The sequence below is a fragment of the Siphateles boraxobius genome, unplaced genomic scaffold (assembly GCF_051911475.1).
Source record: "Siphateles boraxobius isolate OS27281-9 unplaced genomic scaffold, OSU_SipBor_1 24, whole genome shotgun sequence".
Taxonomy (NCBI): Eukaryota; Metazoa; Chordata; class Actinopteri; order Cypriniformes; family Leuciscidae; genus Siphateles; species Siphateles boraxobius.
Window position 1 is genome coordinate 10740253 of NW_027508855.1, and position 16492 is coordinate 10756744.

Sequence of the window (16492 nt, forward strand, 5' to 3'; positions counted from 1 at the left end):
TCTGATCACGCTTGCGAGCACAGCGCAGATGGCGTCCTGTGATAAACACAGACAATCACACCTAAACACACGCACCCACATGATAAACTCAATAACAAATCCACACAAGAGACACGTTCACAGCGTGAACACGCTACAAATGCAAACAAAACATACACCAGTAAATAGGTAGACATGAAACCACACACGCTATCACACACACCGGCTCAGTGGAGTGAAGCGTGTTGTGGTTGCTCCTGTTTGCAGTATGTGTGTGTGTGTTGCGTATGCTAATGTGGGGCAGGAGTTCTAACAGGTGTCTGCATGGGCGACAGTCTGCAATGCCTCCTGGGCAAAATGCTTCACACTTGCTTCATCTCGACATGCGACAGCCTTGTACGGATTAATTATTTCCCTAGAGGAAGGAAGCAATCCGTTCTTCGCTAGCTGAGAGAACAGGAGCTACCGTGTGTGTGTGTGTGTGTGTGTGTGTACTCAATCCCACAAATACAGCAAGAGCAAAAGAGAGCAAACCGAATTACACTAGCCCTGTCCAGTCCATTTAATGACGATTATTCCTCTTCACTTTACAGAAATGATCCATCGCGTTTGCAGGCTTTTTTGATGCTGCACGTTTACCAGCAATCTAATATCAGTGCTGTCCTCAGCGAGCATATTCGGTCATGCAATGTGCCTTTTCACTCTTCTGGCATATGGACAAATGATCCCATCCTGCCAGGCACAAAGCGCTCTGGGAGGACGGGAGGGGAAGATTGCGGGAAACGGGAAGGCAGGGGGATAATTAGCGGAATGACCTCTGTCCTTAATCACTCGCGGCTGGCACTGAGTGCCCGTGTGTCAGAGCGCTAGTTCTCTAAATGCCATCTCTCATTACCGCCGACGCACTCCAACCAAAGAAGTCCTGAGCACACACACAAACACACAAAAAGACAACAGGGACTGATCTCTGCAATCTCCCTGCCATCCTGCTGCAGTCTCCCATGGCAAATGGACACCTGCAGGCTGAACACTGATGTCCTGTCATGGGTTAGATGGGTCACGGTGAGCGAGGCTAGGAAAGTCTGGGTCAGCTTTGGATGCGGGTGGAACGGAAGCCATACGGAGAGCACACGTCCTTCACGGAGCCTGGACCGCCCTTGAGCGAACAGGCAGTGTGGAGGAGGCATAATCCTAAATACTCAATTAACACTACTCTAATTAGCAGCAAGAGTGTGTGTGTGTGGTGGAGGGGAGCATCAGAGGGATACGAGTGAATGTGAGGGGGAAGAAACTACAATTGGAGATTCTAAAAAAGGGGAATTGTCTATGTAGGCTGTCTATTTGTTCTTTAAAGCAATGCGTCAAGTAAACGAAAGAGAGAAAAAGAGAGTGTGGGGGCCAGATGTGTGCATGCATCCTCAGGGAGGCATCTGCAGGAAATGATGCAGAGATGAAAGAGAAGTGGTGACACAAAATAACTGAATATTTTCAGAGAGTCGCATTTACAATTAACTTCACACGAAGAGCAGCACTCTACAGGAGCACAGATGACGTTGAACACTTCAGCCCTATGAATATGTGAAGCATCTTTTACAGTTAAGAAGTGAAAGAATAAATAAAAGCTTTGAAATGTCCAGCCCCGTCGATCATGTCGTCAGAAGCGGGAGAAAAGGGTTTAACAGCCGCTGGGTTTCAACAGAACAAAGAACACAAAACCACATCAGCTTTGGCTCAATAGATATGGGTTGTGGCAAGGCACAGATAAACAGGAACTGATTCTGAGAAAAACACACACATACACTGTCAGATGCAATGCAACATCCAGCAGGTTTACAGCTTTCCCCCCTCCTCTCAAAGCCTAACTTGTTAAAGCGTAGAAGTGGTCAGACAGTTAGACAGGCTTAGACAGGCACAGCCATCATCTTTATGTGCCAGCATGCGTGCATGTGAGACATCTGACCCTGGAAATTTTGGGCCAAGCCCAGTTTCTCTTCCACTGTAGTGGATTTACCAAAAATCACACAATTGAGCCCCAGAGGGGCTGAATCCCAATTCACATAGGCTACTTCTAAGTGTGAAAATATGTACTAGACTGGCGATAGGACAGTATGCGCTTGAGTCTGTAGCAAAAAGGTACTTGGACAGACTACAGCAGTAGTATCAAATTTTAATATCAGCCCTTTATTGGGAATCAGCCATAACATTGGTTTATCAGCCAAGATTTTAATATTGGTGCATCTCATGCATTGTGTGAAAATATGTACTACACTGGTGATAGGACAGTATGCGCTTGAGTCTGTAGCAAAAAGGTATATACTTGGACAGACTGCAGTATTAGTATAGAATTTTAATATTAGCCCTTTATTTGGAATCAGCCATAACATCAGTTTATCAGCCAGGATTTTAATATTGGTGCATCTCCTGCTTTGCTACACTATATCAATGACCTAATTTCCCCTCAAAGTTTTGCAGAAGTTTTGCTAATGTGACTGCGACTTCAGCCAGTAAACTGTTGCTAACTAAAACTCTTGCGTACGCAAAGGATTGTGGGAAATATTACAGTAAAAAAACAAGAGTGGATACATAATGGTAAATCAAAGGTCCTATGAATTTTCAGTGTCTTGGAATGTAGTAATCCAAATATTGCATACTATGTTGGACGGATAGTATGCAAACTGGGATTCAGATTTGGCATGGATAAACACACAAAACAGTCAAAATACAACTCCAGCAAGCACTCCCTTACACAAGCAGGTCTCTCCCTGTCACCCTCTCAGCAAAAATGTTTCATAAAAGTGGGACAGTGAGAGACCGAGCAAGCATGAGGGGCTTCTGGTGTCGTTGTATTCTAAACAATACCTGCCTGTTGTTAATGGACGTGTCATCTGCTCTTCTCTCACACTGATTACTCAGCGATTACTAACCCAGGCCCCCAGTCACCGTAACAACCGTTGCCGGCACAATGGAACCCTGAATGTGGCAGCTGTTTGAAGCTCTACAATTAACCCAGCATGCCTCTGTGTGCCTCTCCGGCTCTAATTGAGTGGAGAGCTGAAAGAACGCGGCTGTCCTCCCCCAGACCTCCTGCACCGCAGGCTCGGGTTCAGATCTCTGCTCCTCTCAAACACACACGCTAATGACAATAATAGAGCAGGACTGTGAACCTGTCTGTCCAGACTAAGAGTCCTAGAGAGAGAGAGACATCTGAATTTACATACACTGATAAAAATAGGTATGCTAATGATTCACACTAATTGCTAAACGGATCGTACAAGTAAGGGGGAAAAACAAACAATGCCAAGATGGGATGAACAGAAATTTGGGCAATACTTACAGAATTATGGGTAATAATAACTGATATGATGCAAGCAAATGATGTGCTATGCAAGGAAATCTTATTGGTTTCTGCTGTCACTAAAATCAAAAAATACCAGACGGCGGGGTAAGCTGTGCCACTTTTTACTTAAGTTGTCCTCCATGCAATGAGAAATGATTTAAAGAGGTAAAACTAATACACCTAATAACATTTCAGGATGTCTGTTACGAACTGAAATAAAAAATATGAAGAAAATTTGGTCCATTGACATTAGGGATATAAACAATTAAAAACGAGTGTTGAGCAGACTGGGTCGGTTCAAATGGAAAAGCTGTCCAAAATAAAGTCTAATATTAACTTAAGGCCACACTTGGCTCTGATTTTAATCTATTCATTTCCTGCTCCGCTCAGGGTGAACTGGCAAAACATATTCGGGTTACTTAGCTAATTCCCCATAGATACAAGCGAGTACCCAATCAAAGGTGAATCTCAGAGCTAATAAGCGCAGGGGCTCCGAATCAAATTAAAATGCACATGAATAATACGCATGATACTTGAGACCTTCTCAGAGGAAATAACATTTTAGGCAATATCCAACCGAAGACAGCGCGTGAAGTTTTAATTTGCATTACTCTTCAGCGTGACACCATTTAAAAGCCAATTCCAACATTTTAATTCAATGAAATGACAGACGTTTGGTTTCGCACTCACACTCACACTCACACTCACACACAACCCATGTCATTTTAAATGTCTTGAAATCTTTTTTCCTCACTCACCGCAATGTACTTGCACTCTGCCTTTCTTTCTAACCGTCCTTCCTCTCCTCTGCCCCTGCACTCCCATCTATCTCTCCATCTCCCTCTCTCTCTTTTTGAGTAAGCGAGTTTCATTGGGGTGCTTGCCGACTGGAATCACCTCAGGGCGAACACTTTATTATCTGCGGTCAAAGCGTCACTACAAATACCATTCTACACACACAAGTGTCACTTTGCATTTGTCTGCTTTCTGCCTGCATCGGTCCAGCAGGACCAGGCTGCCTGTACACACACACACAGACACACTCCAGATCACACACACAGCGTGGGAAAATAGACAACACGGATTCCTCTTCCTACTAGTAAAAGTCCTATCCACATTAATATAATATAATATAATATAATATAATATAATATAATATAATATAATATAATATAATATAATATAATATAATAATATAATATAATATAATAATATAATATAATAATATAATATAATATAATACAACAGTATTGTAATATTAAAAGAATGAAAATATTTTAGGATAAAACAGGAAGTACGTTTTTAGTGCTTAAAACTTTATTAATGCAACATCTAAATGTGGACCTTTTTTAATCCTTTGTGGGTTTTGTGGTGCATTTGGGCTTTTTGTGCTGCTGTTGTTGTTATTCAGCACAGAACAGCTTTTCTCTGCCCTCCATACCGAGACGTAGAGCACAAGGTACGAGAGATTATAAAGAAAGATGAATAAGAAATTCTCTAAGCTTGTGGCAGCGAGGGGAAGATAACAACCGTTCCTCTCCCAGAGGAGAACCCCACAGACCCCATCCACTCGCTCTCCTCCTAACGCCTCCGAGAGCCCCTCTTCATCATCCACAACAACGGAGACAGCAGGCAGCGAGCGCTGTCCTCTCCGTGCCTGTGTGGAATGCTAACCGTCAGCAGACATGTCAGGGGCATTGTGGGATGAGAACTGGGGGACTTTGTTTTCTCTTACACTTCATGCCACACGCCTCGCTGGCGAATGAAAACAAAGCACAAACAGAAGAACAGAGCAAACTACAACGGAAAATCTCATACTGCACTTTTGTGTTGTTCTAGAGTTCTAGTTTGTCAAAACCAAAGAAATTCTAATTCAAAGAACCTGTAGAAAGACTCTACAATCCAAAAAGTGTTTCTACTTTATTTTTATAATGATCTCATTGCAAAATAAACTCACAATATGAACTCACAACTTTTAAGGCCCGATTTATTGGATGCATCTTCCCATAGGATCATTCAGAGATCAAAAAGGTCCAACAAAGAATCTTCTCAAAAAACAAACAGAGAAGATGTAGTTACCATGCAAACTGGAATTGCAGCAATATAGTTCCCATAAAACATTGCCAGTGGATTTATAAGCAATGACTCATAACAAATAGTAAATTTTGATATTTTATACAGTTTTATATTTTATTTCAGATTCGATTCGATTGTTATTATGGGATGAACAGTTCATTCCTTGATTCAGTGCCCATAATTTTGTTTGCCAAGAGCTTTGAAACGGTACCAAAACGGTACTTTTTTGCTTTAAATGAAATGCCTTAATATTTTAAATCATTCAGATTGAAATTTCTGAAAGAAATCGAAACCAAGGCCACTGAAAAATGAAAAAGTCATTACTGATCGACTAATTCTTGAAACCATTTGTTTTGCTTGTATTTGTGTTAACATGTTTCATCTTCATATTTTTTTGTCGACACCTGCCTAAAGACAAATTCCTTGTATATCAATATTCTTTTTTATCTCATAGTCCTCCTCCCTTCTCTCTAATGTCCTTGGTTCTTATCCTTCCCGCCAACACACATCACGCCCTACTCCTCTCAGTCTCTTCAAATGCTGTTTTGTAGGAGTTTCTCTATGCTGGGGTCTACTGTTAGCCACCCACGAAACAACAAAACATGAAGCGGTCCATTTCACTTCTAAACATCAGACTCGCCTGACTTGAATAAATCCCTCATGTGCGTTCGAATTTTTGGGGTCACAAAGTCGACAGTGAGGACCGGCCACTGCTCTATCTGAAGATCTTCCTGGGAGAACGAGAGCGAAAGGAGAGTTGTAACGGCAAGTGGTGGATAAAATATTCAGCAGTAGGGGATTTTTTTAATATCAAGTAATATCCACTTTAATCTGAATACGAATCTTTCAACTGCAAGATTCGTATCAGGAAAACTTTCACAAACAATCATTCAGTCATACACACACACTTTCTAAGAGACACACACAAATGCGCAATGTGTGGTAGAGAGACGAATCGGAGAATGCAACTGAGATTAGAAAAATGAATGAGATCTCTAACTTAAGTCATTTTCATTGCATTTGTGGTAGGTATACTTTCACTTTTTTTTTTTTTACATTTTGTTCTTAGTTTTGTAAAAAAAAAAAAAATTTGTGATGTAATACACTTACATTGCCTATGGAGCCTATGGAGCAATTGGTGTACACAGATGCTGTCGATAGAGCTTTACTGGTATTTAACCTAGAATATTTATTTTATGATAATATTCCTCATCATGTGGTGATAAAAATGTTCTCTGGGTGACAATTAAAAAGGACTGAGGAGCAGGACAGGAACAAACGCTCCTCCGTCAAATACAATCTTGGAGAACATCACAAGCTGCTTGATGGAGCTAAAGATAATGAAGAGATAACTCATAATGTGAGCGAGGAAATGAAGAAGAAGAAAAAAAGGTTCATTTTCGCTTGTCTCTGATAAGATGACCTCTTTTCAACTGCAAGATTCGTATCAGGAAAACTTTCAGAAACAATCATTCACTCATACACACACTTTCTAAGATACACGCACAAATGCGCAATGTGTGGTAGAGAGACGAATCGGATAATGCAATTGAGATTAGAAAGACGAATAAGATCTCAAAGGAACAGATAGAAAGAACTAAGGGTGTACAGTATGTGTGTGTGTCCTGACAGGCCGAGGGAGATCTCACAGTGCGAGTCTGCAGGTAAATAGAAAAAGAGGGCTGCCTGCAGCTAGCCTGGAGCAAGTCTCAACCCTTCTGCTCTCTCATTTAGGAAACAAGGTCTCCACAGCTTTAAAATGAATATTAAACACCATACACAGACAAGTGCTGGTAAAACCATACTAAGACATTGACCATTAAGCCTCAAATCAGTGTACTAGTAAAAATTTCACAAGACGGACAAATCACTAAAGGGATCTCATTGGCACGCTACAAACAAGATCTATTTTCATCACTAACACTTGTTTATTTATATCTAAACACGTCTTTGTTTGCTTTTTGACAATGTGTCTGAGAATATTAGACCACAGAGACATGTAAGGACAGAAAACAAGAAACCCAATCAAGCACACCGAGTCTTTCATATTAATGCTTGTGATACTAATTTGCAAGAGAGACTGTTAGTGCACATACCCTCTTTACCCAGAGGAGAGGGAGTGTGTCAGGCAGGCTATTCTAATTGATGTTAAAGGTCCCAAAGGAGCAACAATGTTAGTTTAGCACATCATGTACTGTCTGTCTTTCTCTCTCTCTCTCTCTCTCTCTCTCTCTCTCTCTCTCTCTCTCTCTCTCTCTCTCTCTCTCTCTCTCTCTCTCTCTCTCACTCTCTCTCTCTCTCGCTCTCTCTCTCTCACACACACACAAACCATGTGAATATGATCTGTTTGTCTTTCTTCACAAATCTCCTCTTTCAAAACACATTACATGGCTGCTTTTCAACAATCAAGACAGATAGATGGACAGACAGGCAGGGAGACCGAAGGAGAAATATCTTCTTTATATTCTCTATTTATAAAAGAAAGGAAACGGATAGATTGATAGACAGAGAAACAGAGATTAGACCGAGAAATATGTATAGAAAAGACAGACTGTCAGATAGATAGATAGACAGATAGATAGATAGATAGATAGATAGATAGATAGATAGATAGATAGATAGATAGATAGATAGATAGATAGATAGATAGACACTTAGTGTATGTGTGCGTTCATGTTCTGCATCTTCTAACCTGTCTCCTGGCCCCCAACAGAAGGTCAGTTTCCGAGTGTGATCTCATTTCTTCAACTGCTCTAGAGGTCTTAGATCCCCTCCACCTCTTCCTCCCCTTCTCCTGCCCTCCCTCCCTTTCTCCTGCCCTCTCTACCTCCCTCCCTCTCTCCCTCTTTCCAACCCGTACGTATACCTGGGAGGCCCACGTGCCAGCTTAAAGGGCATCTCGCTTACGTCTGCCAAATCCATGGCAACAGCCGCTAGCATCCCAGGCCCCCTTCTCCACCCTGCTCTGCCCTCTATGCCAATGGCACCCAAAGCCCCAGGATGGGCACCAAATGAGTGGCAAGGCTAGTGAGTCCCCAGCAGTGCCCGGAAATGAGCCTCTAGGTGTGTCTGCAGGTTGCTGGCAGGGCGATCAGCCAATCGTAACCCTGAGAGGCAAAGAATACAAACAGCGCTGAAAAACCTTTGATTGCCACTGCCTAGTCAGTTATTGATGTTAATATAAATGCTAATTGAGCATCATGGGTAATATAAGCTCTAAAAGGGCACCAACTGAAATAAACATCTCTTACACACCTCAGAATCATGAAACAGAGGAAAAGTTCACTCAGGATAAATACAAATCCCTGCAGACAGAAGGCCTAAAAGAAAACAAATATGGAGGGAGCAGGGCAGAGAGCAGCTGTCAATTAACTGAGAATTAAAAAGGTGAAAAGGGCAGAGTTGAAACTAAAGCTAAAGCGGTCATATTATGTGCCCTTGTAAGCATCTATAAACACCTTGCGGTAAATGTGATTTGTTCCTTGAATGGTGAACCCTGCTGGACTGGATGAACATTGCACTTCTGAAACCAAATACATTCTGGCAGAGATCAACATCTCATAACCCTTCCACAAGCATTTAGCCATTAAAGGATTAATTACACATTGGTACATACAGTTTAATAAGAGGATATTTTATAAAGACAGTCCACTTCGCGTATACAGGCAGGAGCCATCTTTGGAAAACAGTCTCGACCAGTCGAATCATGACCGCCGAGCCAAGTGCGCTGAACTGTCTTCCGGAAACAACGGACCATATGAGATTCCAAGACAGTTCAGCACACTTGGCTCGGCGTTCATGATTCAACTGGTCGAAACTGTTTTCCAAAGATGGCTCCTGCCTGTATAAACGAAGTCTGTCAGTCCTGTATGGACTGTCTTTATAAAATATCTTCTTATTAAACTGTCTGTACATTTACAACGTTCTCAATGCTTCAGTTTGCAGGTAGGGACCCTCATTATGCTACCATGTTAGTGTTGGGCTATTTTGAGCCTTATTAGTGGTATTAACTAGCGATTTTTATCTTCATTACTCTATGCCCTATATACTAGTGTTATAAGCTAAACAGTTTTTAGAGATAAAAATCTTTACATTCGATAATCATGAAAACAAATCTCAGAGAATGGTTGACTATGTACCAATGTGTAATTAGACCAAAGGTTCATTTTGCGCCGGAGTTGTCCTTTAATGTGAAAACTGAAGGCTCAGTCCAATTCTGATGTCTTGTCAGTATGATGCCGACTTCTGCTTCTCATATGGTTCAAATCTTTCCCATCAGGCCTTTGGAGGTGATAATCTCTCTCTACCGGATTGGATGTTGTGACCCTGCAAATGATGTCACAGTGCCATATGTGCATCTGATTGGCTGCCAAAGCCTGCTGTGGCTCAGGGCAGAGGGAGAAGAATGTTGTGATTGGACCTGAATCTCTCACAGACATCTTACACAGGTGAGCGTGTGTAACAGATCACGTGCAGAAAAAGCATGCAACATTACACTATGGATAAAATTAAACTACAGAGGGAAGAAAGGAAAAAAGAAATGAAATTGCAAGATAGGAAGAGTGCAAAAAATAAAAATGAGTGAAACAGCCCAGCAAGAAATTTTGCGTTTAAAAGACATCTAATAGCCGTCCAAACACAGCCCAAATGTCTAGGCTAAAACAAGGAAAAATTTGGGCTGTCAGTGAAAATTAAATAGATTTCTAAACCAAAGCCCAATAATAGACTAGTCATCAATTAGATAAAGAAAAGAAATGAGTGCAGAAATGAAACCAAACCCCTTTTACCCACAGTTTACATTGCTTACATGAGGGAATATCATACATCTCACAAGTTATTTTGGCAAAAACGACATGTAACCAAATTCAAGGTTATTTTGGCTAGAAGTTACTCATAGCCGGACTATACCGGGTCTTTAGTATACCTAGACGGTGAAATGAAGTCTATTGCTTGCTGGGAGAGTGAAAAGGAGCAGGCAAAACAATGAAACGGCAAAGGAAAAAAGCAAACAAGAGTGAATAAAAGAAAGTGAGCAAAAGGAATAGAGCAAAAGAGAAAACAAAAGTGCATGACTGAAATGAAGGAGAGAGAGAGAGAAAAATGAAAAACAAAGAAAAGGGCAAGGGATAGAAAGAAAGTGAGAGAAAAAGAAAGACTGAGAGAAAAAGTTAAAGAGAAATATTGGAAGAGAAAAATAACAATAGTAAAAGAAAGAAAGAGAATGAATGAAAAAGGAAATTAAAAAAGTTGAAAGAAAGAGTGAGGGAAAGAAAGTGTGAAAGAACAAGCTATGAAAGGAAGGCAGAAAATCCCCCAGAATGCATTTCAGAGGTCAATGTCGGAGTGTGTGTGATGTGTCCGGCCCCGGTGCTCTCGTCCCCAGGGCGCTCCATGATGAAGGGGGATCTGCCCTCCGCTCAGACTTTCATGTCTCCATCTAAGCTACTGGCAGACAGACACTGGCGGGGGGCTGGTCGACAGCTACAAATGTCAACCAAACAGGGAGATTTAATTAGGAATGACAAGCCCTGACGCGTGAGAGTGCCGCCACATACTCTGAGAATTTAGGCATGCTGAAAGCGAGCGGCTGTGATTTATAATTTAACTAATGCCTGACGTTTCTTTTTCATTTCTTGGCTAGAAGGGGGAAAACTCAAAAGGCCTCCTCACTGAAGCTAATCTAATACGGTATTTTTAAGGGCAGGCGGTCAACGGGCTTCTTAAAAAGCATGTTGCTCGCTCACTCTTTCTCGGTCTCTTCCTACCTCCACTTTGCAACTCGCCCAGCTTTCTCTCTCGTTTTTTTTTCAAGCTTTTTTTCTGCTCAGAGAGGGAAAGAGGTGTGATAATGAAAACAACCTTTCCTATCTTCCACCTCTCTCTCTCTCTCTCTCTCTCTCTCTCGCCCGCTAAGCTCCATGTACTCTGGGGAAATTGATTGTCTGGCGGGCTGATCTGAGCGCTTGCAGCTGATGCTGGAGCCAGTTAAGTCCTTTTTTTATTGAGAGTATGAGGCATTTTAATGGGAGTTGCATCAATGAACTGTGCAGGCGCTCGGATTCTGCATGCAGAGGGGGGCTTTTACTTAATAGTTATTTGAATACCCTTTAAAATCCTCTCTCTCATGCTGGATCTGAGAAGAACCACCTCATCATCTTTCAGACATCAGCCCAGAATGTGTCTCAGTCCTAAGCCTGATGACACCTGTCTGCAGCCCCAGACCAGACGGTGTGGTCCATGTCCACTGAAACCACAGCGCAGACACAGATACTCCAATCAATGACACACACAAAGGTCTTTTACTTATTGTTATGAGCTTGTGCTTTACTGCAGCAATCTCTCAATCAAAAGCAACCGATGCCAGGAATAGTGCCTGTGTGTGTGAGACAGAGAGAAAGAAACTGTTCTTTCCCATTGATTTCAGCCTCAGACCCCCACTGACTGCTTCTTAATAAGAAGTCTAGAAAGGAAGTGGCTAAATCCTGCTGAAATTGGAGGGAGGGAATCAATTTAAATCAAGCATGGCGGTCTCCATCTCTTCTACCCTCTCATTCTTTTTTCTTTTTCTCTCAAACATGCTTTTTCTCTTTTTTTCCATGCAAAATCATTGATCTTTGAAACTTCTTATTTATCAGTTCATCCATTTGTCAGTCTACTCATTCATCCTGCCATCCATCTACCCATTTGTCCATCTGCTCATTCATCAATCCATCCATCCATTTGCTCATTCATTCATTCATCACCATCTGCTTCTTCATCCATCCATCCTTCTGCTCATTCATTCATCCATCCGCTCATTTATTCATTCATTCATTCATTCATCATCTGCTCATTCATTCATCTATCCATCATCCGCTCATTCATTCATCCATCCATCCATCATCCGCTCATTCATTCATCCATCCATCCATCATCCGCTCATTCATTCATTCATCTATCCATCATCCGCTCATTCATTCATCTATCCATCCATCCATCTTCCGCTCATTCATTCATTACCTGCTTCTTCATCCCTCCATCTTTCCACCTATCCATCAATCCGTTTGATTCATCTATCCATCCATATGCTTCATCCATCCATCCATCCATCAATCATTCATTCACTCATTTATTTATTTTTTTGCCTTTGTTGAGATAGGATGGTAGAGAACTGAGAGGATGTGGGAGAAAAAGAGAGAGAGGGGGGTGGGGGATGGGGACTGGATCCAGAAAGGTATGCGAACCATAAACCCGAAGCACAACTACGCTACATGTCAGAGCGCTGCCCACAAGGCTATCAGCTCCAACCACTCATTCATTTCAATTATACCAGTGAAGCTCTTTAACGTCTTGTTCTCAAACTTCACTCTCTCACAACACATACACACTTCTTAAAACACGAAGAAATGCAGCAGGCACCCATGCTTTCCCAAAAAAGCTGTCCTTTTAACCTTTTCCTGTTTGCCAAGAAGGAGAAAGCAGAACGATGCTACGCTGATCAGTGAGCAGCAGGAGGACAATGCCATCCTATTACCTTATAAGCTGCTCTGAGCTTAGAGCTGAACCTAAGGGATAGTGGTTAGACGGTTAGTGGTTGCATGTTCCTCTGCTCATCTGCCTGTCCTCACAGTAATCAGCTTGTGCATATGGAATACTGCCACGCCAACAAATCAGAACCGAAGGCATATGGAATGTTCTAAAAGAAGGACAACCCCCTCTTCCTTTCTATTCTTTCCTTTCTTCTCTACTTCTCATTACAGCAAGTGCCCCCTCAGTTTAAGTCTAATCTGAAGCTTTAAGCAGAGCCCAGGGATCTGTCGGAAAAAACAAACAAATGGTAGGCTGTGCTTTACTTTCTTTAATCTCAGAGCTTGCCAGAACGAGATTTGTTGGTCTGAACCTTGAACAAACATGGAGATACACATACTAATGTACACAATTGTACAGTGTGGCAACCAGAGGACTTGTTCAACATGGGTTACTCATGCATATGTGTGAAACCGACTTATGGAAAATGAGCAGATTTGTTTCAGCATGTGTATATTTGCATACGGGTAGGTCTGTAAGGACATCCACCACCGCAAATGTTTAGCAAACCTGAAGGCCAGGGTTGAGTAACAAGCCTTGAAGCCATGGCAGGGAACCTCTGCAGTAAAGTCTTTAAATTATTGTTGATCCAATGGCTATTGAACAACAAAGACGAAACACTACAAATGTTTCATATAGTCCCAGACATTCCTCACTGAGCAGTATGTAGAGAAGTAGAGCTTATGTAGAGTATAATGAGAGTTAGAGTTAGAGTTCATTAGGTTGATTAGTTCAGTAGAGTAGGGGTTTTTAAACTAGGGCCTGCTATGATGCCTGCAAAACATTTGAGAATTTATGCTTTTGTTTTTTTGTTCCACAAAGATTCAACACAAAGTACGCACATCCAAAGGGTAAAAAGCTCAATGAGGGTGCTCAACCACAAAAAGGAAGAAAAAAGTTGGCACACCACAGCTCCAAAAATAGAAAAATCTTTATGTTCTCAGAACAGGTTTACTTTTAAGGCTGTCAAAGTTAATGTATGTACTGTAGTTAAGATATTTATTTCACTTTCTTTTTTTTTACAACACATTTGACAATATTACTATTTAGTTTTTAAAGACTGGTAAAAATGTATAATAAAATGAATTGGTACTTTTTTTTACATTTATTGTTCTAAGAGCAATAGTATATAACAGTTAGAAAAATATCTGCATAGTTAGATGAAACTATATATATTTTTCAGATTGTTTTAACAATTTGCTTAGTACAATGATAATATAAAAGTCAATTATTCAATCGGATTTTTTTAATAATAAATGACATATTTTCTCACACAGTAGCCTATACATGTAACTTGCCCTGCAAGTGGATTATCATATTAGGGGATCCTTGGCATCAAAATACCACTAGAGTAGAATAGAGTATAAAATACTAAAAGAGAAGAGACTTAAGTACAAGGACCAAAGCCAATAGGACACGAATCAAGGTTACGAAAAACAAGATGTTAACTATTCATGTCTAAACAATACCACTGTGAGCAGAGTGAAGCTTCTTGGTGCATGAAATGAATGTGATGTGATTTCAAGGCTCATGAATGTGCTTCATCATACTGACATAAAAAAAAGCTCTCTTAATAGAAGAGTGTGAAAGAAAAGTCTATCGTCAAAGTTCATTTAACTCATCCTCACTGTCATCAGTGCCTAAATACACAGTCACATTTAATTATTCAATCTGAGTGTTCGGTCTCATCATAAGGAAGTAAATCTAATATACTGTAAAAGCAACCAGCGAGCCAAACCAGTTTGCTGTCAACCATTTGTATTTACCATTTATGATAAATGTAATCTAAAAAAAACAAAAAAAACAAATGTAAACTCTGAAACACAGGCTGCTTACATTTGCGGTGGATGTGTTGCGTTGGCTCAAGACTCTTGCTGCTGCTGCAGACGGCCGTGGCGTGCTGGGGTGCAGGGTTCTGTCTCCTCTGCAGACAGGCCAGCATGACTGCGCAAACGCAGGTACGATTCTACAGACACTGGTTTGCCGAGGCTGACCTGTAAAATAAAATTGTTCAAATGCTCAATAGTGTAGTCAGAAGATTAAGCAAGGCATAAGGGAATTACACTCATTTAAATGGGACAAACAGTCATCTTGGAACAAGAGGACATGCTTCTGGCCACAGTTATTGTAAATAAAAGTCAATGTTTTTTTTTTTATTAAAAATATATTAAAAAAAATTTAATAAAAAATACAAGTTACGAATATTGATATATTTCAAAAGAACAAATAATATAAAAGTTTAAATATTAAAAATATTAATAAAATTAATATTTATATTTGTTAAGTATAAAAAAATAGACTAGAGAGTAATAAAACAATAAATAAAAATAGGAAAAGTATCAGGAAATGCAGCGAGCCAGATTTGTACTTGGAACCACTAGGCCATGGCTCCAACACTCAGCGTATGTATTTTTAATTTAGTTCTTTAACTCACACCTGTGATACACAGGAGGAGGACACACAGACAGAAGTGTGTGAGGTGGAGGTTTAATGCTGCTCCAGCTGTCTCTCGGTTCTGTGGGCTGAATTACAAACACACACCTGCTGCATCACATGGGAATCTAGCAGCACCGTCCTTCCTGGCCATCCCACAGCACCCATCCATCAGCAGCCTATCACTTCCCTCAGTCACAAGAGGAATAAAGCACCCATCACTGCTCACAACACACACGGGAGGAACAAAACCCTGCACTGACCTGATGCTGACAACACTTTCAAGGTGTTTTTTTTTATATGATGGGGATGTTGAGAGAGAAAGAGAGTATGTCTGCAGACCAGATGCTGACTGAGACGGTATTGTGTCCAAAAAGGTCTGGAGGCGATTTCCAGGATTTCATTTTTTGCCTTCGTTTGGAGTGTAAATGTCCATATTGTGTGTGGGTGTATGTGTAACATGCTGATGAGTTGGGTGGGGGGCAAATGCCAAGCGAACATCAGGGCCAGTGATGAGCGTAATCAATCTCCCCCCGGGCCATAAATCTCTGGATGCATTCCTACTCTGCCTCCCTCCATCTTCAGCTCTTTCCCTCCAGAGGAAGAAGAGAAAACGGGGCGCGCTGCCAGACAGCCGACACAGGAAACAGCAGCTCTGTTGGAGAATGCGTAATAGGACCATCTGACTAAGTTTCAGGCAGCACTGCCGCCCACCAGGCAACAACCAGACTAGCAAAGAAAGTGTAATAGTATGTTACAGGAACAATCCTGCTGGAGTAATTTTAAGTGAAGTGCTTCGCTCAAGGGCACAATGAAGGGTTCAAACCTGCAACCATTTGGGACAAACACAGATCTAACTGAAGGCTACCTAGAACAGGACTTTCAGCACATGTGCAAGAATATCGAACATTGAAAATGTTTAACGACTTACAGTCAATAAAGAACAATGACCTCCTGAACTTAATAATACAGACACTAAGGTTAATTTTCACCTCTGTTTATGATATGGAATATCATAGCTCATATGATTGTTTGTTCCAAAACACCTAACTGTGAGGCACATAAAAAAAAATCAAGAATTAATTAATCATGTTGTGTTAA

At 41.1% G+C, this 16492-nt stretch overlaps 1 protein-coding gene across 5 annotated transcripts in view; it reads right to left on the reverse strand.

The window, feature by feature from the left end:
* The window catches only part of fam222aa (family with sequence similarity 222 member Aa), a 117052-nt gene that overhangs the window by 13174 nt on the left and 87386 nt on the right, over positions 1-16492 (reverse strand). For all 5 annotated transcript variants that reach the window (XM_077241403.1, XM_077241404.1, XM_077241407.1 and 2 more), the window contains one exon: positions 14795-14952. In XM_077241403.1, coding sequence (XP_077097518.1) covers positions 14795-14900 — 106 coding nt within the window. In that variant the 5' untranslated portion in view covers positions 14901-14952. The remainder of the gene's footprint in view (positions 1-14794; positions 14953-16492) is intronic.